The sequence below is a fragment of the Hyperoodon ampullatus genome, assembly GCF_949752795.1.
Source record: "Hyperoodon ampullatus genome assembly, chromosome: 11".
In the NCBI taxonomy this organism is placed as follows: domain Eukaryota; kingdom Metazoa; phylum Chordata; class Mammalia; order Artiodactyla; family Ziphiidae; genus Hyperoodon; species Hyperoodon ampullatus.
In genome coordinates, this window is record NC_136924.1 from 17,851,999 (window position 1) to 17,878,693 (window position 26,695).

Sequence of the window (26,695 nt, forward strand, 5' to 3'; positions counted from 1 at the left end):
GAGATATCTTGTCATAAACCCGCACATTATCAGAACACAGTCCAATGCTTTCTTGGACACCAAGCATGCAAATATATCCCTCTACAAGAATAGCAAATAGAATAACTACAGAACTCAGTAAAATAGTCTACACATCATAAGAATAATGTAAAAGATTCTAAGATGACCAAGTAGAGCTACCTTTCTTTGAAATAGAGTTATTTCAAAAAATAGAAAAATTACAAATTATCTGATTCAGGATTTTTTTTTACTTTAATTTTTAGACCACAAGTGTATAGTTGAGTGTATCATATACCTCAGTTTATGACACACTAAATAATTCATATTTCAACATGATGCAAGAACCTAGAGTCTGTCATCATGAAAAAGGAAACATTTACAATAAAAAAGAATTGCAGTGGAATAGTCCTCTTTATCTTAAAAGTAAAATGGGTGTTAAAGTCATTATAGAAGCAGTTAAATGCAGTTTGCACTCCACAGAAAATGGAACAAGCAAAATAGTACATGATGTCAAGAAATTATCCCCAACTACAAGGGAGAAGGTAAAAGCGATGAAAATAATGTAGAGAGAAGATGAGATAATAGCAGATGTCCCCTAAAGAAAGAGAACTACCGAAAGAGAGAGAATTGTCAAATAACAGAAAAAAAATTCTTATTTGGGAAAAGTATTTTAAGTAATTGAGAGTACACACCAGATCCTAGGCAAAACTGAACCCACACTGACATATGCTGATTGAACATTTCTAGCTTCAAGTATTAAAAAATCAATTTTTAAAAGAAAAAATATAGAAACAAATTTAATAGTTAAACAATATGTACAACATCACAAGGAAAAATATTTAAAGTTTAAAGTACCCACTAAAGAGCAAATAGTCTATTGGCTTCCTATCTCAAATACCACTGACTGAAAATCTTATAAAAATGTCTACAGACTTTTAGAAGAAAATATTGTGGTGCAAGAATTCTATATCCAGCATTCATATGCTACAGCAGATACGAAACGGCTCAGAATATGTACTGCTCAGAAAACTTTCTTGAATAAACAACTCAAAGATATTGAGATGTATCTGGAGGCATTGAAATTAATCATTTTAAACATGGTTGCACTGGACTTCTATAACCCTAAAACCTAAAAAATAGCTCAAGTAAAAATCACACACCTCTTGGGCTTCCCTGGTGGCGCAGTGGTTGAGAGTCCGCCTGCTGATGCAGGGGACACGGGTTCGTACCCTGGTCTGGGAAGATCCCACATGCCACGGAGCTGCTGGGCCTGTGAGCCATGGCCGCTGAGCCTGCGCGTCCGGAGCCTGTGCTCCGCAACGGGAGAGGCCACAACAGTAAAAGGCCTGCGTACCGCCAAAAAAATAAATAAATAAATAAATAAAATAAAAATCACACCTCTTTTCAAACACTAGGAAAACAATTTTTTAAAGAAATTTTTCAATTCAAAGACCTGTATTGGCCAGCAAGTCATGTAAACAAGTAAGCAAACCAGGATATAATCTGTTTGCACAGGCACACTCTTATTTTTATTCAAGCAAAGCATACGTAAACAGAAAACTGCACACAGTGAATGACACAAAGACAACACACCCAGGTGCCAGCACACAGGTCAGGAGATTGAACATACAAGCATCCCAGAAGTCACACTCCTGACTCACAGTCACTGCCACTCCCCAAAGATAAAAATTTCAATTCTAACTTCTAATACTATAGATTAACTTGGTCCATTCTTGTCATTCTTATAAATAGAAACATACAGTCTGGCTTCTTTCACTGAACATCACGTTTGGGACTAGAGAAATTGTTCCTTCACTTTCAGAGTTTAATATATCAATGTATTTGTTGATGATGGACATTCTATTGAAATGGACACTGGGGTTGTTTCTGTTTTGGGGCCATTCTTTGTGGTTCTGTTACAAGAAATAAAACTCTATAAGCACAAAGATAAATGAGAGCCAGCATCAGCCTATGTCAGGAAGGCTGGGAGAAGCAGAGAGTATGGTGAACTGGTCACTGCTTGTCCTACCTGAAACAGGGAGCCTGTCCTCAAATCTAGTCCTTTTATATAGATATGGAATTGTGGGAATATGAATGTAGTGTTGCCAGAATTGTTAATTTTTCTAAAACCCTTGCATTCCAAAATTTTCTATAAAATCTCCTAATTTTTAATGTCAGATTTTTTTTTTTAAGCTGGAAGGCCACACAGACATAGAAAAGAAACTTATGGTTACCAAGGGGGAAAGGTGGGGGAGGGATAAACTGGCAGATTGGGATTGACATATACACACTACTATTTATAAAATAGATAACTAATAAGGACCTTCTGTATAGCACAGGGAACTCTATTCAATACTCTGTAATGACCTATATGGGAATAGAATCTAAAAAAGAGTGAATACATGTATATGTATAACTGACTCACTTTGCTGTGCAGCAGAAACTAACACAATATTGTAAATCAACTCCACTCCAATTTTAAACAATTAACTAAAAAAAAAAAAGCTGGAAGACCAGTCAGAATTCCACAGCTTACAGCCTCAGATCTAGGTATTCATGATACAAAAAGAGGCTGTCAGGCTTTAGACTTTGTAAGGGGCACATCCCAAGTGGTTTTCTCCCCAGTGAAGACTTACCACGATCAAGTAAGGAGGAAGCAAAAACATAAGAAAAGCTGCCCCTTCCGAAGTACTGGAGAGATAAAGGGCCACCTTGGTTTCAAGGAGTTGCCCTAGGTCCTGAAGGAGAAGCTGACCCTCCAGGATCACCTTTCCATCATGGTATCCCTTCCCCATCCAATGCTTCCCTGTCCCTTTTACTCTTTAGAGGTTGCACTATTTTTTTTCCTGATAATCCTTTGTGACTTTTCTGTACACTCTTAATTTTCTTATTTAAGATACAACCAGAGGTTGGAAATTTGGGGATGGGTGTCAAATATCCCATTATCATTATCCCCCAGGAGAGACGGTTGTACAATCTTGTGTGCGTGAGGGGACTTGCAGATGAAGTACGACCTTCGTTTCCACAAACCAAAAGCTAAAATACTTTATTCATTTTTCTTTCTTCCCAAAGTGAAACAATTCATTTCTAGACAGCTTTGGCAGGAGCTCAGACTATTTTATGCTGGCTCCATGATGGCAAAATAGAGAAATGCCCTTGATACTGCGTTTTGGGTTTGGCAGCAACAGTGACAATGGTGGTAAAGGGAGAAGGTCGAGTCATTTTTCAAAGTTCTAAGTAAGTGATGTTCTAATAAGACCAACATGAGAGGATTAAAGACAAATGCAAGGGTTATCACAAAGCCAACATCTATAAATTAGACCTTTTTACCCCCTAAGGCAGCAGCTCTCAAATTTTTAACGCATGTAAGAATCACAGGGAGGGCTTGTTAAAACGTAGACTGTGGGCCCCACCCCCAGAGATTCCAATGCAGGAGGTGGGAAGAGGCAAGAATTAGCCTTTCAAACAAGTTCGCAAGTGGTGCTGATGCTTTTGACCCAGGGACCCCACTTTGAGAACCACTGACCTAGAGAAAGCTTCACAGTAAGTATCTGTAATGATTCTAAACAATGACAACTTCAGTAAATTAGACTGAATTATAATTCGTTTGAATTTGTTTTTATAAAGAGTCTGCAGAAATATCTTTTAAGACTGCATACATTCTTGGGAATGTATGCCATATCTCCACCTAGACACCAAATAAAGGTTCTCTGGGGTACTGCTCTAATGAGAATGCTGGTAGATACAAATCCCTTTCCATCTGCCTTTTAACTACTTGAAAATTAATGCTCACAAATGTGTTCCCAAGTGCAGTGATCATTTCCTCTATTATTCAATGCTTATCAAAACATTCCACTAAGTAAATAGATCCAAACAAAATGTTTTAGGATGTAAGCAAAGTAAGGCTGAAAGGAATGACTTCTCAGAACTTTGGAGAAAATAAACAGATAAGAAACCTAGAACTGTCTCACTGAACTATCAGTGATGATCACTGAGCACCTGAAGGGGAAGTAAAAAGCCACATCTGCATCATTTCTGTATTGGATCAGTCTGTTGCTACCATTCAGTAGCAACAAATCACCTGACTTTTTCTTAGGCGGTCTTAGATTCTGAACTCGCTTCCCCTTAGGCTTTTTCATAAACAAATACCTAGAAAAGTCTCTAAGGAGGGGAGAGGCCAGTTCCTCATTTCAGCTCCCATCAAATGTGCCTGTGCTCGGCCAGGAGGGTTCATTGTTACAGGTGTGGAACTTGTTCTTCTGAACCCTTGCCTGGCAGCTCACTGTGTGGTTCTGCTGATTACCTTGTCACGACCCACATGGACAATGTCACCTTCAGAAGCAGACCATCTTGCCGGTATTAGAGGCCGTTCAGCTGCTATCTGGCTTACCCTCTTGCACTTTTCATTTGGTCAGATCCTGTTGCTACCAGCTTCTCTTGGTCCTGTCTTGCTGGTCTCGGTCAGGTCTAAGTAGAATGGGTGAATCATTAATGTGTGTGGTTTAATTTCGAGTACACTGAGGTTGCTTCCCCTAACAGCGTGGGTGGTGGCTGTTGGCTTCTTAAAGCTTGGGAGGTCAAAGCCTGGTGGATTTACTTTATAATGAGCATTTACTGATTTAGTCTTTTAGAGAACATAAAGGAGAAGAGTTAGCCTGAATTCTTCTGTTAACTTATGGCTTCCTACCAGATCCACGGGGATAATCATTTAGGGAGGGCCTCCCAGGAGCCTCAGCCATTATCTGCAAGGAGCTTGTGAGGGAGGGACTTTAATATCCTTTTGTAAGTGTGGCCTGGAGGCTGACACAGGGGGAGTGGATTATCCCAGGTCACAGGGCTAGCTGGTGAGGCAAAGAGAGCAAGCAGATCGGTAACTCTAGAGCTCGGGCTTCCCTTCTCAGCAAACGGCCTCCCAGAGCTCCGCTGTAGTTAAAGTTTCTCCAGTTCTGCAGTGGGTCATGTCAGCAGTTACTACTGCCTGGGTTCCAATATATGAGACACTGGCCAGTAAACAATACTTAATGACCCTTAAGTCCCATTCGGTATAATAACCACCTACAGACTGCCACACCCTATGTCAGGACAACGAGAAAGGAAATCTGAAGCAGTGTCCTAACCCCTCTAAGGAGGAGAAAGAAGGCACAAAAACAGAGGGGAAACCCAAGGACCAAGAATTCTGATAGAACTATTATACAAGTGACCGTGTAAACATACTGAACTCCTTTAACCATGCTGCTGCCTAGAACTTGGACAATGCTATGAAGGGGAACGGAATAAAGTCCCCTGGGTGTGTATGTGTGTTGGAAGTACCTGTAACTCCAGTCCTCAGCTCAGGCATTTGTTTGTTGGGAGAATGAGGAACTGGCCCTCCAGTAAAGGACCTGAAAAGAGACCTAATACACCTGTTTTCAGCAGTGGTCAAAATGGGTCTTTTCATTCTTCTCCTGTGAGGCTGGTGTCAGCCAGAAATTACCAATCTAAAATCAAAACCAGTTCAACCTCACCTTAACTAAAATGTAAGTTTCCTAGCAAGTATTACTGTCTCTCCTCACCCCCAAAATAAGGGTACCTCATACATTTTTGTTCTATATGTGAAGTCCTGTAACATTTGAGTCCTCGGCTCAAAATATGAAAGCAAACCCAGCATTAAGAATTTCAGATTTCTTTTGTAGTAAGAATCGAACTGACTTTAGTTGGTATCTAAGTAGTTCCTTAAACAACTCTCCAATCTAAAATCCAGTACCTTTTAGTGTCACTTGGCTTTAAACCAGATGAGAGCCAGGGAGTAAACATAAGAGAACACAGAGTCCCCCAAATCAATCTCACAGAATCGTCATGACAATGTCATGATGTTGGGCTCTTCCCCTTTACCGGTAAGAATAAATCTAAGAGTCTATTAATTCTCTTGACACAGGGTTATTGGACTTCTACCCCTGAAACAGATTAGAAGAAACAAATTAAAGGAAACAAAGTAACTGCCATAGGCAAGTACAAAACTATAAGGAGAAGTAATGACTAAAAACTCGGGAGTACATCAGTGTGAGGCTATTTCGTATGGGGTAAATAATCATATGCTATTAAAAACCTATAACAATTAGCCTCCATGGAACTACAATAAACAGTCATAATACTGTATGTCATCTAGTCTCATGAGTCACAACATAGGAGGACAGGTCATCAAGAATTTTCCGGTGGTCAGTATACTCTATTATCAAATTGAGGAGGTAAATGATACACCATAGAAAAAGTTCTAAAAAGTGTTGTCAGTGAAATTAAAATTATACAGCACTAAAAGAGTAAATTATTAGCTATCCTTAAAACTGGGCAATCCAAATGTGTCCATTCCTGAAGGGTTACAGATTGCTTTAGAATTATAGACTTGCTGGGAGTTCCCTGGTGGTCTAGTGGTTGGGATTCTGGGCTTTCACTGCTGTGACCTGGGTTCAAACCCTGGTCACAGAACAGAGATCCCGCAAGCTGTGCAGCATGGCCCAAAAAAAAAAAAGAATTATAGACTTGCTGCAGTTATTATTGGAGATCTCAGAATATGTGGTCAAGTACTGATGTTCCATCCACTAACAAGCCACGTACAGCCTGAAACCGCCTCCTACGTTGCCCATGGCAAGGCAAAACGGTTATTATTTGCTCCACAGTCCCACACCAGATCTGTAAATAATCAGGAGTTGCCTCTTATGCAATAGTTGATAGGATGGGTAAGGACTGATGCTTTCCCACAGGCAACTACTTTCTTCAGATGGAAAACTACAAAATAACGGAATAGCAGTAACTCATTTCCATGTCACCATGAACATATTTACACCATGGTAGAATCAGATTTGCTTAAACATGAGAAGAGCTTAATTGGGAGGTAATTCTGCATTAGTGAATCATAGAAAGCACCTCTAATCACGAGAAGCAGGGCAATATCTGCGTGACATCTCGGTTTTTCTTTTCAAACTGGTGAGTTATTTTTCCAGAACACGGGGATGGAGAAAATCTAAAATGCCTCTTGCCAAATACTTTGCATAACTATCTTTGAAATTATGTCTCATTCTGTAATTTAAACCTTGAGGGAAGGGGGTCTCATTTTTCTTGTTCTCTCATCCTTATATCCCTGGAATACTCCAAAGCACATATACACATATGCATACATATATAAATGCAGAATGTAAGGGAAATTGAATGTATATTTGATTCTCTTAAAATGGAATAATCAAAAGCTGATGAGCTTTGTGGCTTCCAAGAAATCTCTTAGATCACCAAGGTTTTTAAAAGCTTTTTTGTTTGAACTGGAAGGGATATTAAGTAACAGGTAAATGTTGCCAGAGCTGCTCCAGGTCTTTAATCAGAACCCATCAACCTCCACAGTTAGCAGGACTGTCCTTGCTCAAAACCTGCTAAATGCCCCCCACCCCACCTTTATTTAGCAGGAGTGAACACAAATCTTTAAGTTAAAGGGTCCAGAGATAAGAAAGCAAGCTACGAACAAAGAAAACAGATGAAACCAGCTGGGACTAAGATGGCATGAATCTGACGCCCAACAGATCCTGTCTCATTATGCATTGATTTTACTATATTAAGATATTATGTGACACACCTACCGGCAGCCAGGACCAGACATTAAGGACCAAAAAAGGATACAAAGGGGGTGGCACCCCACTTCCTCGGAAAAAGCCCTGCCCCTTCCTGGTAGACTAACGCATAAGCCTCCCCACAATTAGCCTCACTCCTCCTCCCTTTGTCTTTACTCTTTAAATCACTCTCGCCACTTGGGCGAGAGGTTGGTCTGCAAACGCAGTTCCCGCTTCCTCATTCTTTGGCCACTAAGTAAAGCTTGCACTGTGTCCATCTCCGCTTGGGTTTCGTATTCACCTATTCGAACCCCAATGGAAAAAAGAACTCTCCCCCATTGAGGCACAGAGCAAGGTCCAAACGACTTAATTCGGTAACATAAACAAATTTCAATACGTAAACAATTTAGACGGGAAGACTGGACTCACTAATGTTAATTATCTACAAAACATAACAGATACTAATGTTAACCGGGCATTCCCTATCTGCTCTGGTGAATTATAAGTTTTTATGTGAAAGTTCAGACACCTTTTTTCTCACCTCCGTCTCCTTGTTTGCAACAGATTCCGAACTCTGCTCTTCCTCATTAAAGATGCAGCCACCTGCTTGCAGTTATCCTCTGGAAAAGGACGAAGACACACCTGAGGAAGAGAGGCACCCGAAGGTGCAACCTCAGTGCGCTCGGGAGAACAGCAACTCTGACGGCGTCCCCTGGAAGCTGCCAACAACCGGGCCTCTTAGTGGCGTGGAGGAGACGGAGCCATCCTTCCCGGAGGTGCAGCGCCCAGACTGCGGGTCCTCTCCTCGACCCCCCCTGGAAAGCCTGTCCAAGAAGCACTGTCAGAACCAGGGGAAACTTCTCCACTTTGACCGGCAAGCCCCGGGCCGCGTATCCACCTCGGCCACACTGAGGAGGTTAAGGGGCCGCAGCTGCGAGAGCGTGCGTGGGCGTGCGTGAGCGTGCGCAGGCACTGCGCATGCGCCGCCTCAGCCCGCGGCGGCGTTTGAGGTGCTCACCCGGGGCAGCTGCAAGGAGACTTCCGGCTCCCCGCATCGTCTCTCCAGCGGGCTGTTTGGAAGCCCAGAGGAGTCTTCGCACTCCCTGTGGCCCGTGAGACTCCACTCAAGATTGCCTCCGGACCCCAAAAGGGCACTCAACGCAGCCGACTCGTTTGAGCTCCACATGGCGCCCAGTGATGAGCTTGCCCTTCCCGTGCCTCAGCCCCTCAACGAGGGGTCGCTTCCTCAGGCCTCCCTTCCACGGAGTGGAGGCCAGCCAGCACCCAGCCGCGCCCCTCAGGTCCCCAGGCCTCAGGTAACACAGTTCTAAGCCTCCTGCCTCTCATTTGGTGGATGCAAAGCATAGTAAGCCTCCAGGTTGCCATATTGCCCGGTCGCGGGGTGGGGTGCTGTGTTGCGAGACGGCTGGGGGGACGCACAGTCTTTAGGACAGTTGGCTGTCAAGTAAAAGGGGTGCAGCAGTTTGGGGAAGGAGCGTGGAGGTCGAGCTCACTTTCTTCTTCAATATACTTGAAGGCACTTTAAGAAAGAACCCAGGCTAGAGATTGTCTGTCAGTCGTTAGAGAGTAAAGGTGGCCCTCTAGCAAATCTGGCGCTATGTGAAGGCCACCTGGCGTGGCTGGTTTAAAAAGGCAGAAAGAGCAAACTTCTAATGTTCTAACCTTATCCCCCGAAAAGAAAAATCCAAAACATTTTAGCTAGGAAAGTTAATGACCTCTCCCTTCAAGATGTCTGCTTTGGAATTTTGGGTGGGTTTGAGCAAGACTAAAACATGTATTTTTAAAATTTATTTCAGAGAGAAGAATTGCATCAGTCCAGGTATGTGTGTCTTTATTTTCTCTAGTGCTACGAAGTCTGTTGACTGTTTACTTTTACTGTCTTTTACTTCTGTTCTGACATAGCAAACCTGATGGTGTGTTAATCAGGGCACTTTGTTTTACATCCCTCAAGTCACTCTTCATATTATGGGTGAAAGAGTCGTAATTTCAAGAGTCTCCTTTAAGCACCCAGCATTTTGCTGTGGCTTTTGGGGCAGCCGTATGACAGCCACAGGTGAGCATGGTTTTCATTTTGAATTGTCAATGACTTGGTCCTGTGGCTTAATTAACATCCACCAGTAATAGGTTTTGTCAGGAAGAGAAAATGTAAAGGCCAGAAACATTCAACAACTTTTCAAAGAGAAATTCAGAGGACAAGGATAAAAGGAACATGATGTGCTGTTTAAATCTAGGATGACCTTTTAAATGCCTGTTATGACAGACTGTGCTTTTATCTAGAATGCAGGTAGATTGTGTCACTTCAGAAACCAGCTCTGAACTTTCAGCTTGGTCCCCCAGCTGTGGCAGTGGATTTGCCATTTCTTTCAGGGATGAAGAGCTTCTGTGGCAGTCAGGGAAGGATCCAAGCCCAATTACATCCACTCAATTTATAGGATTGGTGGGAAAGCCCTCAGTTCATTTGGAAAGTCATGGAGGAATCCTCAGGAAATTAGCTATTGTTTTATTACTGGACCTCAATCCTCAAGCAGGTTTGCTGTTCATAGTAGGAAGGATGAGATCCATCTATGCAGTCTTTGTTTATTTTTAACCCTAGTTGACCTAAATGTCAGCTAAGGTAGAGGATATTTACAAAGCCATAGGCAAATACAGAGTATTGTGTTAGTATATCAGCTAGCTATTGCTAGATAACAAACCACCCCAAACCTCAGTGGCTTAAAACAACAACCTGGTATTGTTTCTTATAAATCTGTGTGACCATTGAGGATCAGTTGATCTAGGCTGCGCTCAGCTAGGTAGTTCACTCCACATGTCCCTCATCCTTTTCATGGAACCAAATTTCTACACGGGGCATGTTCTTGTGGTGAGGGGAGAGGTTCAAGAGGATAAATGGAAACATGCAAGGCCTCTTGGACCCTGGGCTCTGTACCTTGTCTGATTCTACAGGCCAAAGCAAGTCACGTGGCTGAACTCAAGGGCAAAAAATAATGTGTCACCCGCAGTGGGAGAACACTTAAGTATTATATGGCAAAGTGTTTGGATGCAAGGGTTGGTGAAGAAAGCGTCCTTTAATGGAAATCTTACACAGGTGTGAACCAGAATAAAGCTCTAAAATGACACCTAATTCAGATGTGTCAGAGCAAGTGAAAAAGAGAGTAGTGTCAGAAAAAGATGATGTTGCTTAGAGTCAGTCATGCAGAGTCTAATAGGGTGTTTAGGAATTTTGTTCTTTACCCTAAGAGCAGTGTGAAACCACTGAATGGATTGATATGATCATATGGATACTGGGTAGACATGAGAGTTAGATGAGAGTGGATTCCAGCAGAACAATTAGAATGTTCAGGTATGAGAGGTTGGTAGGTTAGGCTCTGATGAAGGCAGTGGAGTTAGAAGGAAGTATTTCGGTTCAAGAGATACCATCACCTAGACTTTGTGAATAGTAGACCATCAGGGGAGAGTGGAAGGAAGTTGTCAAGAAGGACTTCCGAGCTTATGGCTTCCACTGTTAGGTGGCAAATGGTTCCATTCTCTGATCTAGGTAACCTTGGAAGGGAGAAGGGGATATGGGTAGGTGGGATGTAAGTTTGAACATGTTGAATTTGAGGACCTATGGAACATCTGAGTGGATATTTTGAGTGGATAGTTGACTAGAGAAAGCATCGTGGATGGAGATACATATATCTGAGAGTCTTTAATCAAGGAATGCTTCCTAGAGCAGGTAAAGTCTGTCCAGCTTTGTGTGTAAGATGGAGTTAGCAGATATAAAGGCTAACTGATGGGACACACCAAGCCATTTGCAAAAGATGACATGCAGGTAACTTTTATTGACCTGCAGAATCTTTGTGAGGCAATAACAGAAATAGTCTTAAAAGATGCAAAGGGAAAACTTGGTCAGAGGGCTTGAGGCCTTAAAAAGTTCTGTGAGGTTCAGTATGTCACAATCACATACTACAAAATAGTGGGAGGTTACAGAAAATCGCAACAGGGAATCAGAGGGGAAGTAATTTAGACATCTTGATGTCTGGTAATGACCCTGAATTGTTCAGTATTGTTTTTTTCAGGACTTAGTCCAATACTTGGCATGTAGTAGGCAATGTTTATTGAATGAATAAATGAAAGGCTAAGTAACTATAAAAAATATGTTTAATAAACATTCATGCATTACTGCTAAAAAGAAGTAATTTTGCATCAGCTGCAGACCGCTCAATCTATACTTTTTTAATCAAAAGTTCACCAGAAGCATGAATTTTTGGTAAACAGGTAACCGTCTTTGGCACAAAGATCCTCTGTCTGCCTGTCTTTTGCTCCTTCTCTCTCTCTCTCCTTCCTGTCACTGCAGTCTTTTCAGCAGCCATTTGTTCAAAGGGCTTCTTCCTGCAGATGGCTACTTCCCAGGCCTTGTAGTCAGATAGTGTAAGGTAAAGAAAGGGCTCTGCACGAGGCCCTGATGTCCATTGAGGAGCTGGGGTACTCACCTCAAAAACTTATTTAAACTTTATTTAAAACATACTTAAACTTATTTAACTTAGGCCTTTAATATGCCTATGAGATGGTATAAACCAGGGGCTAGCAGACTATATAGCCTATGGCCCAAATTCGGCCCACTACCTGATTTTGTAAATAAAGTTGTGTTGGAACACAGCCACATCTATTCATTTAAATACTGTCCGTGGCTGCTTTCGCACTGCAACCACAGAATTGAGTAGACACTACAGAGACCATATGGCTCACAAAGCCTAAAATATTTACTCTGTGGCACTTTATAGAGAAGGTTTGCTGACCCTGGTATGTTCAGTTAAGAAATGCTTGCCTCTGTGGCTGTCAGCCAATCACAGCAACTTTTTTTTTTCCTTGTAGCCCTTTTGCAAAAATTTTTCTTTTAATATAGTGTTGTAACACATGGCCTGACAATTGGGCAGGCTTATATAAATGAGAAGGGCCCAATCTCCTCTCATTTCTGAAATCAGCTCAGTGTTGACTTTGATTCCAGGTTTTTCTTTGTGGACTTTTTTTTTTATTGTTGTTCCCTCTGCCTATATATAACATTCCAGTGAATTAACACTCATTCTAAACTTTTTTCTCCTATCACCAAACTGTGCCTCCTGGAAAACAGTCTTTACAATTCATTCTTACTAAAGTGTGAAGGACTTCAGGCTTAAGGCATATATACACTCATCTTTCCAAGGAGAGCAGTGTATTTATCCCTTTTGGGTTTCCCTACACCTCATAAATGCCTCCATCATAGTACCTAAAACACTGTATTGTATTTCTTTCACATCCGTCTCCTTTCAGAAACAAGATCTTCCTGACGGCAGAGACCACTTATTTACCCTTCATCTCAGCAGCTATTACTCAGCTAGAGTCTGTCTCCAGAATACTTACTGAAGGAAAGGATGGGTGGAAGGATGACAGGCAGGCTGCTTGGCTTACAGTTTACTTATCTGTCCCCGATGTATTTGAATTTTAACAGAGGACATGACTTGAATCCAAGCAATGAAGCCATGTTAGTGGAATTTTAAACATCAGGAAGCGAGTGGAGGGATTTTGTGGGTAGGGACACCTTCCTGGCACCCCTTAAAATCAATAATCACAGAAAACTGTCTCACCTGACTTTTTAGTCAGCCCTGAAACTGAGAAAGGAAATGTACATACTATTACATCTATGAGAACAGACTAACCTTCCAGTGCTCAAAAGAAATAGGAAAGAAAACCTAAATATATCCAAAACATGAAAACAAAATGACAAGGAAGAGACCAGACAAAAACATTGAATGCCAGTAAAGCGCTTCCCAAAGCCAGATTTATCTGGAGTTACCCTGGGGGGTTGGGGTGTGGGGTTGCAGCACGGCATGGTGCTAAGAATTACTGGAATCAAACTCCCTGGGTTTGAATTCTATCTCTACTTCTCTGGCAGCGTGACCTTGGGCAAGGCTGTGAACAACTCAAAACCTCAAAGTCTTCATCTGTGAAGTGGAGATACAGATACAGCTGACCCATCAACAGCACAGGGGTTAGGGATGCTGACCCTCTGCAGTCAAAAATTTGCATATAACTTTACGGTCTGCCTTCCTTATCTAAGGTTCAGTAACCAGTGGATTCAACCAACCACGGATGGTTTAGTACTGTAGTATTTCATGAAAAAAAAATCTGCATATAAGTGGACCGCCTCAGTTCAAACCTGTGTTGTTCAAGGGTCAACAGTAGTACCCATCCAATAGGCTTTTGATATGATAAATAGTGTAACTTAAATATTACCTTTTTTAAGAAACCATCATTCATTCATTCATTCATTCATTTAGCACTTCCTGTATGCAAGTCACTGACTTAATCTTTCTAAAATATTCTGACCCCAGAGTGAAATGATCAATCACAGGAAGTTCATCTAATGTGTCTAAATGTTAGATTCAATACAATGTTAAATCCTCCCCAGACTTTTACCTAAAACCTATTGTGTAGCTAGCACTGTCTGTAAACTCTAAGTAAACGCCATAAGGGGAGAAGGCCCTGTCTCAACTGTTGAGCTTAAAAGCTTATTAGAAAGTTACTAACTAATGATTAATAGATGGCATATTGGTTATTTTATTTGTTTGTTTGCTTGCTTTATTTAAATCTCAGCTCTCCATAGTATCATATTTTATTGTGTTGCTTTCTTTTTTCCTCCAATTGTATTGAGATATAATTGACATAGAACATTATATAAGTTTAAGGTGTACAGCATAATGATCTGAAATATGTATATATTGCAAAATGATCACCACAATAAGTTTAGTTAACATCCATCACCACACATAGTTACAGTTTTTTCCCTTGTGATGAGACACATGAATACTGTTAATTAGTCGGAAGAGGAGACTGCAGCCTCAGGGCATCAGGGAAGCCTTCTTGATCCGGGCATGGCTGGAGGCTAGAGTGGGAACTGGCAGCTTCCTTTCACATCAGGAACCATGTGTTATTTTTGCACTGGCATCAGCTCCCCCAGAATGTAAACTCCATGACAGCAGGAGTTGTGCCTGTTTTGTTCATTGCTGTATCCCTAGTGTCTAGAACACTACCCGGCACATAGTAGATGTTCAATGAAAGTTTAAGGAAGAAAAAAGGAAGTGCATTTGTTGGTTAGTTAGGTTAGGTCAAGCCTCGTAGGGGAAATTGTATAATCCCTTTTTGGAAATTTTCTCCTCCAACCATTTGTTTATCTCTCTCTAGCTCTTTTCAACCTCCCCCATCTTCCTAATCTGTTTTCTGTTCATCTCTTGAGTGTACGTTGGGTTGTTGGGGATTTGTACAAGTATGGTTTGATCCCACTGGGTAGTATTTTGACTCTTGTCCAGAAAAGGCAGTAGCCTCGAAAGACGGCGAGAGTTCTAGAAAGTTACCAGTATCAGCAGCTACCCTGGTGCTCTGAACACATGTGTGTTTAATAACCATTACTGATTGAGCCCAAAATGTCACAGCATGGTGTGTTTTCCATGCAGTTGGGCCTCCAAAGACTGTCTCTGTTTCTGTGTTCAGACTGTGTCGGGATGGGTTCCATTTGTTCACTCCACATTCATGAAGTGTCCGCTCTGTGCCAGACCTTGGACAGTAAGCTAGAGGCTCCCCATTCATTTTCCCGTCTCCGTTGGATTTTCAGCAAATGGAACATTTCGGTAGAAAATGGGAAATTATAATCAAAGGAAAGTTCCTAACAATCTTGTGAGACTCATAATGAAAAAATATTTCCCAGATTTAACCGAGAAAGCTACAGTTCCATAAAGTGGCAGTTGAGTTGTCATTTATCTGTTGATTACTTCTTAAAAGGGATTTTTTTTAAAGATTGTTATTCTTAATTGGCTCTTCCTGTATAATCAACTCAGTTATAAGCAAGCATTCCCATTTGCACTATATCTCTACCATAGGGTAGAACACTATGGTTCCTAAAATAGAACACCTGCTTTTTCTAGTCACACAGTTACTGGAAAACCGCCTGCTGGAAAAGGTACATTTACCGTGAATTTCACTATCAGACAAGGAATGAGGCCTGATAAGCTTGCCTGATAAAAAACCTTTGGGTTATCTTACTATCGTCAGTCTACAACAGTGAAATTGAAAAAATATTAGAATAAAAAACTCAATTGTACTTTTATTAAGGTAAAAAAAAAAAAACAACATTGGGCAACATTCACAGCAGAGGGGAAGGATTAGGCTGTGCCTTATCCAAACACTAGTACCTTCAACAAAATTTTTACTCCATTAAGACACACATATCACTATAGGGCAGTTGCAAACCTCCCTCCCCATATTCTCTAGTATCTTTGTTATTTTCCTTTAAAATTTGCACCTGGGAATTAGAGCCCAGTAGTCCTTGGCTTAAGCCCCCTGTACAAAAGGAATCTTTACTTGCAGTTTTTTTTATTTTTTAATTTTATTGGAGTTGATTTACAATATTTTGTTAGTTTCAGGTGTACAGCAAAGTGATTCAGTTATACATATACGTATATTCATCCTTTTTCAGATTCTCTTATATAGGTTATCACAGAATATAGGGTAGAGTTCCCTGTGCTATACAATAGGTCCTTGCTGGTTATTTGTCTTATACAGTGTGGTGTGTGTATGTTAAACCCAAGGAATCTGTTTTTGAAAAAATGCAAATGATATATTTGTCATATTTCTGAAGGAGGAGCTTTAATTATTCATCTTCAAACATTTCTGCCAAGATAAAGGTCATCACATAATGACTGCCCCACCCACTGGCAGGGAAGATAAGAGCAAACCTAAACCCTCGATTCATAGATCATGAGGGATGGAAAGGGTCTCACTCAAAGTTGTTTTCCACATAAGGAAACTGAGGCCCTGGGAAGCGACATGCCAAGGTCACACGTAATGAAGGTCAGAGTTGGGAATCACAGTCCTAAGTCAGGTGCCCTTGCCATTCAATTGCATTGCGCCCTTCACTCGTCTCCTGTGGCTGTCGTAATAAATTACCACTAACTGGTGGCTTAAAAACAACAGAAATTTATGCTCTGAGAATTCTGGGAGCCACAAGTCCAAAATCAAGGTGTCAGCAGAGCCACCCTCCCTCTCAAAGCTGTAGGGGAGGACCTTTCCTTGCTTCTTCATGCAGGCGTTCCTGGGCTATGGCTGCATTACTTTAATCTCTGCCTCTGTCTTCACGTGGCCTTCTCTCCTATTTGTGTCTCTTCTCTAAGTATCTCTTATAAGTACGCAGGTCATGGGATTTAGAGCCCACTCGGATAATCCAAAATAACCTCATCTCGAGATCTTTTAATTATATCTGCAAAGACTCCTTTTACAAATAAGATCACATTCACAGGCTCCAGGAGTGAAGAGATGGACATATATTGGGGCGGGGGGCAGGGGTTTCCATTCAACCCACTACACACCCTCTTTTATCTAAAGTAATAACCACCATTATATCAATTTTTAAAAATGCTTAGTGCTTTGAAATGGTTTGTAGTATCTTTTTCTCTCCTTCCATTTACAAGTCTTTTTGGAGTCAGACTTGGGTATTTGAATTGAATTCTTGCTCTGTTGTTCACTAACAATGAGACCTTAAGTGAGTTCCTGTCCTTCTAAGCTTCAGTTTCCTCAGCTCTATAATGAGAACAGTAATTTCCACTTCATAGAGCACTTGTGAAAATCAATATGATAATGCGTGTAAAGCTCTTAACAGAATGTCTAGTGAGAGCCCATGCTCAGGAAGTGCCAGCTGATTTTAAGTTAGAATAATATTCACCGTGACCAATCTGTTCTTTACAAAGTGTATGTGTTTGAGATCTACTGGGGGACACACTTCCCCTACCAGAAACTTTTCTGGCACCAACACGTGAGCACAAGCTCATTCCTGAGTGTGACACGTGAGTGTGCGGCCTGCTCAGCTGAGGGGGGGAGCATTCTCTGGATTCTCTAAATTGTTGCCGTCCCAGCCCACACCGTGGACCTTTGGATCTTCAGCAGAAGACAGAAAAAGGAGAAATTCTGGTACCAGAAAGGAGACAAGATTATTCCAGCAACCATGGGACTAGTCCCTTCAGATCTGACCGGCCTGGGGCAGCGCAGCTCAGGGTTAGTGAAAGTGTGGTTGTGTTTGGGTTTGTGGGGAGTGGGGTGGCTGGCAAGCCCGAGAGGGCTGCGAAATCTGGGTCAGGCACCCAGTTAGTTATACAACCTCCTGGGTCCAGAATTTTGTCCTGAAACAAAGAACCAGAACAGCCAAGCATTGAACCAAAAACCAAAAAAAAAGAAAAAAAAAAAAGTGTTTCCCATGGATGTTTGTTTAGTGTACTTTTTCAAACAAATAAAGGGTAGCAAGAAGCTATACTGTAGTTACACAGTGACAGTGGCCTGCCAGCCACACCCCAAACATTTTGCAGTTATTATCAGCTCATTCCTTAGTGTAATCTCCCTCTGAGGAAATTAGGTACCAAAAAATTCTCTTCCCCACCCTCTTCACACAGGATGCCATGACCCCATGCACATACCATTTTGTTTGGGGGAGGGAGATAAAAAGTCTGAATTTATTACAGTGATTGCTTCCAGTGGATAATCAATCCAGAACTGGATACAGTGACCCTGTGTGCATGCCATGTCTTATGAGAAGCAGTCCTTTTAGAATAGCAAAAATAAAATACCAATTTGGAACCACCAACACCCCTCCCCACAAGAGACCTAAATGCAAAGTCATTCTGAATTCATTGCAACTATTTGCATTAATATCACTAATCCAATGATGAGCAGCCCTGGCTGACACAGGCATGGGATCCTGTGCAGAGTGCCCAGAAGTCTAGTCGGCTGCCAGGCATGGGTGATGCAAGGGCAGGTTTTCTGTACCAATTCATGTCTCTGCATGATAGTATGTGCAGATGTTCTTTCTTGTTGTTTTCCTAAGTCTCTGGTTATAACTGTAATTCTTGATATTTTTATTAACCAGTGCCCTATTCTGATGAATGTAAGAATGTCATCAGAGCTTCTGTTACGCCCTCCCAGGGGCATGCCTCCCATTCCAGAATGAGCATCACTGGGTTTTGAACACTAAGGCAACAAAGCCAAGGTCATGGCTCAAGCACTATGCAAGCTAGTTGTCTTCCCTGTGCTCCATATGTGCACATGGAACTCCAAAACCTGCCCTGGGTGCTCCCAAATGGATGCCTTATGTCAGAAGCCCAGACAAGGAAGAAATGGATAGGGGTAACTTAATCACCTTTAAAGGCTGTGGTGGAGACTCAAATTGCACTTTGTGTATTGTATATGCATATAATTATACAATTATGATCCAGAATGGAAAAGCAAATTCATTTGAGGACTATCTGGATATCATTCTATAGGTCAATATAGTTATTCATTCAACAAGCTTATTTGATTACCTATTCTATGTCAGGTTCCATATTCGGTGCTTAGACTCTATGATATATAAGACACAGCATGAGCCTTCAATGAAATAATTATAAAGAGGCAAGGTGGGAGTAGGGAGAGAGAGAATTGGCCCTCTCTGAGCAGATCAGAAAAGACTTCTGGAGGGAGAGCCTCTAAGTGGGAATTTAGAGATGAACATGAGTGTGTCAGGCTCAGTGGAGATAGGCAGGCAGATGGAAACTACCTGAGCCAAGGCATGGAGGCATGAAGTGCAGGGTGAGTTTAAAGAACAGTGAGTAGCTAGCTATGAGTGGAGTACACATTCTGCAGGAGATCACGTCAGGAAAGTAGAGAGATGGATGACTCAGTGTATACAGGTTTGGTTATTATTCATTTACTGAACAAATATTTATTGAGCCCTTACTAAACACAGGGATTTAGACCAGGAGGTAGGAACTTAGGATAAAAGGAGAGGAGGTAAGACATGAATCTGCAAAACTACCTTATAAAGTAAGATACTTTCCTCGAGGGAGGGCAACATCAGAAGAGTCTTTTATTCATTCGTGTTCATCAGTAACAATGGATTGAGTACTAAATGGGCACCCACCAACACAAATTATAAGACATGCTTCTTGCAAGGAAGGAGGTAGCAGTCTAGTGGAATAAACAGACACATAAATAGAACATGATATTATAATATATTCAACAACCAACATAATCACATTTATTGACAGCTTACTAAATTCCAGACATGGATCTAAGCGCTTTATGTTGATCAGCTGATCCTCACACAAGAAGTAGGTATGATTTTTCTTTTTTTACAACTTTATTGGTGTATAATTGCTTCACAATGGTGTATTAGTTTCTGCTTGATAACAAACTGAATCAGTTATACATATACATATGCTCCCATATCCCTTCCCTCTTGCGTCTCCCTCCCTCCCACCCTCCCTATCCCACCCATCCAGGCGGTCACAAAGCACCGAGCTGATCTCCCTGTGCTCTGCGGCTGCTTCCCACTAGCTATCTACCTTACATTTGGTAGTGTATATATGTCCATGCCTCTCTCTCGCTTTGTCACAGCTTACCCTTCCCCCTCCCCATATCCTCAAGTCCATTCTCAAGTAGGTCTGTGTCTTTAATCCTGTTTTACCCCTAGGTTCTTCATGACATGTTTTTTTTTTTTCTTAAATTCCATATATATGTGTTAGCATACGCTATTTGTCTTTCTCTTTCTGACTTACTTCACTCTGTATGACAGACTCTAGGTCTATCCACCTCATTACAAATAGCTCAATTTCATTTCTTTTTATGGCTGAGTAATATTCCATTGTATATATGTGCCACATCTTCTTTATCCATTCATCTGATGATGGACACTTAGGTTGTTTCCATCTCTGGGCTATGGTAAATAGAGCTGCAATGAACATTCTGGTACATGACTCTTTTTGAATTATGGTTTTCTCAGGGTATATGCCCAGTAGTGGGATTGCTGGGTCGTATGGTAGTTCTATTTGTAGTTTTTTAAGGAACCTCCATACTGTTTTCCATAGTGGCTGTACCAATTCACATTTCCACCAGCAGTGCAAGAGTGTTCCCTTTTCTCCACACCCTCTCCAGCATTTACTGTTTCTAGATTTTTTGATGATGGCCATTCTGACTGGTGTGAGATGATATCTCATTGTAGTTTTGATTTGCATTTCTCTAATGATTAATGATGTTGAGCATTCTTTCATGTGTTTGTTGGCAGTCCGTATATCTTCTTTGGAGAAATGTCTATTTAGGTCTTCTGCCCATTTTTGGATTGGGTTGTTTGTTTTTTTGTTACTGAGCTGCATGAGCTGCTTATAAATTTTGGAGATTAATCCTTTGTCAGTTGCTTCATTTGCAAGTATTTTCTCCCATTCTGAGGGTTGTCTTTTGGTCTTGTTTATGGTTTCCTTTGCTGTGCAAAAGCTTTGAAGTTTCATTAGGTCCCATGTGTTTATTTTTGTTTTTATTTCCATTTCTCTAGGAGGTGGGTCCAAAAGGGTCTTGGTGTGATTTATGTCATAGAGTGTTCTGCCTAAATTTTCCTCTAAGAGTTTGATAGTGTCTGGCCTTACATTTAGGTCTTTAATCCATTTTGAGCTTCTTTTTGTGTATGGTGTTAGGGAGTGCTCTAATATCATATTTTTACATGTACCTGTCCAGTTTTCCCAGCACCACTTATTGAAGAGGCTGTCCTTTCTCCACTGTACATTCCTGCCTCCTTTATCAAAGATAAGGTGACCATATGTCCGTGGGTTTATCTCTGGGCTTTCTATCTTGTTCCATTGATCTATCTTTCTGTTTTTGTGCCAGTACCACACTGTCTTGATTACTGTAGCTTTATAGTATAGTCTGAAGTCAGGGAGCCTGATTCCTCCAGCTCCGTTTTTCGTTCTCAAGATTGCTTTGGCTATTCGGGGTCTTTTGTGTTTCCATACAAATTGTGAAATTTTTTGTTCTAGTTCTGTGAAAAATGCCAGTGGTAGTTTGATAGGGATTGCATTGAATCTGTAGATTGCTTTGGGTAGTAGAGTCATTTTCACAACATTGATTCTTCCAATCCAGGAACATGGTATATCTCTCCATCTGTTTGTATCATCTTTAATTTCTTTCATCAGTGTCTTATAATTTTCTGCATACAGGTCTTTTATCTCCTTAGGTAGGTTTATTCCTAGATATTTTATTCTTTTTGTTGCAATGGTAAATGGGAGTGTTTTCTTGATTTCACTTTCAGATTTTTCATCATTAGTGTACAGGAATGCCAGAGATTTCTGTGCATTAATTTTGTATCCTGCTACTTTACCAAATTCATTGATTAGCTCTAGTAGTTTTCTGGTAGCATCTTTAGGATTCTCTATGTATAGTATCATGTCATCTGCAAACAGTGACAGCTTTACTTCTTCTTTTCTGATTTGGATTCCTTTTATTTCCTTTTCTTCTCTGATTGCTGTGGCTAAAACTTCCAAAACTATGTTGAATAAGAGTGGTGGGAGTGGGCAGCCTTGTCTTGTTCCTGATCTTAGTGGAAATGGTTTCAGTTTTTCACCACTGAGGACGATGTTGGCTATGGGTTTGTCATATATGACCTTTATTATGTTAAGGAAAGTTCCCTCTTTGCCTACTTTCTGCAGGGTTTTTATCATAAATGGGTGTTGAATTTTGTCGAAAGCTTTTTCTGCATCTATTGAGATGATCATATGGTTTTTCTCCTTCAATTTGTTAATATGGTGTATCACGTTGATTGATTTGCGTATATTGAAGAATCCTTGCATTCCTGGAATAAACCCCACTTGATCATGGTATATGATCCTTTTAATGTGCTGTTGGATTCTGTTTGCTAGTATTTTGTTGAGGATTTTTGCATCTATGTTCATCAGTGATATTGGCCTGTAGTTTTCTTTCTTTGTGACGTCTTTGTCTGGTTTTGGTATCAGGGTGATGGTGGCCTCGTAGAATGAGTTTGGGAGTGTTCCTCCCTCTGCTATATTTTGGAAGAGTTTGAGAAGGATAGGTGTTAGCTCTTCTCTAAATCTTTGATAGAATTCACCTGTGAAGCCATCTGGTCCTGGGCTTTTGTTTGTTGGAAGATGTTTAATCACAGTTTCAATGTCAGTGCTTGTGATTGGTCTGTTGATATTTTCTATTTCTTCCTGATTCAGTCTTGGCAGCTTGTGCATTTCTAAGAATTTGTCCATTTCTTCCAGGTTGTTCATTTTATTGGCATAGAGTTGCTTGTAGTAATCTCTCATGATCTTTTGTATTTCTGCAGTGTCAGTTGTTACTTCTCCTTTTTCATTTCTAATTCTATTGATTTGAGTCGTCTCCCTTTTTAGTAGGTATGATTATTGTCTACATTTCACAGATGGCAGTCAGGGCCAGAGAGGTTACTTGCTCAATCAAGGTCACACAGCTAAGATTAAAATCGGGCAATTTGACTCCACATTCTTAACCACTGCTCCAGAGAACTGTAGAAGCATGGAAGAGAAACATATAAACCAGCCTAGAGGAGGCCGGGGAAGACTAATTCTTCTACACTCCACCATTCGTTATGTCCTCTCTGAGGTCCCCAGGGAATATAAAGATAGCTTATAGACTCATGCCAAATTCATAATAGTTATCAGATTGTGTACCGTCTAGAGTTGAAGCTCAGAAGAGTAAACTTCTTTCCCCAAAGTCTACCTAGCTTACATTTCTCATTCAAATTACTGTACTGTTCCCAATCCCCTCTATCCCCATAAACACCAAATCTCATTGTATGCTTCCAGGGTCTTTATCAAGAGAAGTATAAAGTTCACAGGGAAGCTTCTAATATTTCTTTTCAGGGGACTTCTTGGGGCTCCCAAGAAGAAGTTTATATTATCTAATACCTTTTGCATAGCACTGTGAAAATTCCTGGCTGGATTTGTATACTGTTAATTCATTATGTATGAGTTCCAATGTCCTGTTTGCAAAATGAAGAAACTAGAATTGTATATCTCATTCAAATTACTGTAACTTTTCCAACTCCCACCTAATTCAGCCCCCTCTATCCTCATAACCACCATGGACATCGGGTTGGCAAATAACAAGAAAGGGAGAGTTGTGAGTAGTTGTCACTCTAATGATTTTGTTACAAACCTCATCATACATAGATGGTGAAAAAGTCAAATAAGAGTGCAGAATGCTGAAAGATGACATTCTTGGAGAAGGAAGTCCAGGATGAGGAGATATGCGGCAGTTAAGACAGCATTTGTCTGCATGTAACAACCAAACTAGAACAACCTAAGCAAATAAAAAATGTTTCTCTTATAACATAACCAGAGCCCAGGCCAGGACAGATGTCGGCATCCTGCCAGGCTTCTGTTTTCCTGTTCTGTTATCTTTGCAAGGTCACAGGTATACTTTCAGGTATCAAGCCGTATTCATGACAACAAGAAGGACAAAGGGCAAAAGGTAAAAGGAAGAAGCTAGCCACCTCTGTCCCCTTCGAAAATTTTTTCCCAGAAGCCACACCCTGCAACTTGCATTTAAATCTTGTTGGCCAGATTGCGGCAGGGCAGTCAGGGCTTGTCCGTGCATTAACTTGGCACATGCCACCCCCAACAAAGCAGGGTTTTGATAATAATAAAAGTGGAGAGCATGCATGCTGGCTGGGCAGCTAGCAGTGCCTGCGACATTACTCTAAAATTCTCCAATAAAAAAAAAAAGAAGAGAGAAAGGCCAGTCAAAACAGATTTTAAAATGCCAGGAAATGCAGCTAATTGAATAAATCTGAGCCTGATTTTATCTAAGTAATTCCTGTAAAGTTACTTAGATAATCCATGGCCCTAAATCTCATGGGATGAATAGGAGTTAGACAGGTTCAGAGAGGGCAGAGCATTCCCAGCTAAGTCACTGACGTGTGAAACATTTTGTGTGGAAAATTACAATCCATTCCCTGTTTCCAGAGAATAAATTGCAAAGTAAAGAATATTAGGAAGGTAACTGGGCCAGATTAGGGAAGGCTTCTGTGGTTGCTTTAAAAATGTGTTTATCTGAAGCCAGGAGGGACTAAGTCAGACTTACAAAATTCCTTTGTATGTAAAGTAACCTGTATGCTAAGCTATTTGTTGATGAAAAGAGAATTTAGAGGTTACATTGGTCAGTAAATAGAAGGAATTGCATCTCTCATTCTCAAAATAGACTAAAGGAATATCTGAACAGCTATTAGGGGCAAGCTCTGAAAATCCTTACAATTCAATGCAATCATTCCTCACCCATTTTGTTCCTTAGTGATCACAGAGCAAATGCCCAGTGGCTTTGGAGCTACTCCCCACTGTGTCTGATGTCAAGCATTTATTTTCTGAACATCCAACAGACAGGAAGTTTCATGAAATACGGTGGAAGAAAGGAGAAGGTAGATAGGCCTGTTTGCTAAGCTTTTCCAACAACAGTCCTCATTTTTCTCTAGGAAAAACAAAAGGGCTGCCTTTAAACAACCAGCCTCCAATATCTAGGGGTGTCATGGCCATGGCCATGCCCATGCATCCTGTTCCCTCTGAGGCCATATTCATAACTGGCAAAGACTCTTGTGTTTAAGGGCTTTCTCCTAGTGTCCTCCTGAGTCAGAACATATCCAGTATGTTTATGTTGACACTTTCAGGCGAGCTATTCTGCTTTGGATTAGTCAAAATCATAAGCAGTCAATAAGGCTCAAAAAGGTGTCAAACATGGGGAGGTGGGTGGGTCATCACAGCCCTCCATGCCTGGAGCCTGGAGTGGCCTCCTGAAAAAGCAGGCATTAATCAGGCTGCCAGCAGTCACTTCCGAGTGCCCGTGCATGGGCACGTAAGCTGTAAGCTCTCTCCTTCCATCTCTTAAACACAGATTCTACGAGCACAGGAGGAGTTCTGTGGTGCTCAACTTATCTGGACTTGAGGTGTTCCCCGGGGACCTTCTGGTGTCAGATGGAACTGCCGATTACCTGTGCCACCCACTTCTGCTGCTGAATTCAGGTCCTGTCCATTCAGCATACTTATATTACATACCTGCTATGGGATGGGTGTTATAATAAGCAAAAGGTATTTTCAGAATATTTAATGACTGATAGAACATGGGCACTGACACATTAGAACAGATGTCTCACCAATTAGGACAAGCATCAGCCATGAGTTACTGGAACCAGCTGAATACCGCTCTTGGTTTTGGGCATTCCACTTACAGAGATGGATAAGGGATGGATAAGGTATAGACCTTTCCTCAAAAGGTCCTCTTGTCAAATAATATACCCCACATCTAGGGCCTGGAACAGGTACACCAGTGACGGTCACCATCCTGGAGCAGAATGCCCTCTCTGGGCTGGTGGGCAGCGTCGCTGTCATTGTTGTAATGCCACCCCCCACCCTGTTCTGGCCTTCAACCTCACACTGGTATCTTCTAACCACGGTGGTACCGTGTGGAGGCAGCGGGCCCAGTGACAGCAGATTACTGTTAGAGCAGATTAGAGAGAGGCGGGCTTAGGGATAAATCTGCATTTTGAACTCAGTTGTGAAAGAAAAGAACAATTGTGGTGTTCAGGACACATTCCCATGATTCTGATGGTAGCCTTTGAGAGCTAAAAGGAGACTTCAAGATCATCATCCATCCTGGTAGTTTCTAAACTGGTTTTGTTCTTAGCAGAGCTCTTTTTACAAAAGAATCCTTACTTGGAAATCCAGTCTATAAAACAGATCCAGGTGCAGTTGTAGTGCTTGAAAATGAGGCAGGTCCCAAAGACTCACCTCCAGGGCATCCCTAGAAGCCCAGGATAGCCTGTGACAACACACATGGAAAACCACCACGCTCTTTCCTCATTCACGTATGTGCCAAGTGAGACCCAGAAAGGAGAAGTGGCCTAGCCATGGTGCCAGCTGGTTTGTGTCAGAGGGATGGGATCGAGACTCCTGAGTCCTAACCCTGTAAACGCTCCACCAACCTGCATCAACCACCCGTTACACAGGCAGCTGTGAATAAAGCATAACTAACATTTGTATAGCTCTTCACTCTTTATAGAGCCCTTTCACATCTGCTGTCCTATGTGACACAACAATCCAAATGCCCAAATGAATGAACCAAGAGGGAATTAAGTGATCTACTCAAGGACAGGCCCCTAGAAATTAGAGCTAGTTCTAAACACAGCATAACCTTAAGAGGTTAGTACATGTTCTGTGATGCTTTGCAAATGCTCTAAACTGGTTAAAAACTAAAGCAGTACTTCTCAAATACTGGTC

General features: G+C 41.3%; 1 protein-coding gene across 1 annotated transcript in view; it reads left to right on the forward strand.

Annotated features, from left to right (window-relative positions):
• Positions 1 to 8,035: 8,035 nt before the first annotated feature.
• The window catches only part of PLEKHG7 (pleckstrin homology and RhoGEF domain containing G7), a gene marked incomplete at both ends in the record, with an annotated part of 79,289 nt that continues 60,629 nt past the window's right edge, over positions 8,036 to 26,695 (forward strand). The window contains 4 exon segments of the mRNA XM_079714242.1: positions 8,036 to 8,527; positions 8,531 to 8,887; positions 9,389 to 9,411; positions 25,314 to 25,441. Coding sequence (XP_079570368.1) covers positions 8,036 to 8,527; positions 8,531 to 8,887; positions 9,389 to 9,411; positions 25,314 to 25,441 — 1,000 coding nt within the window.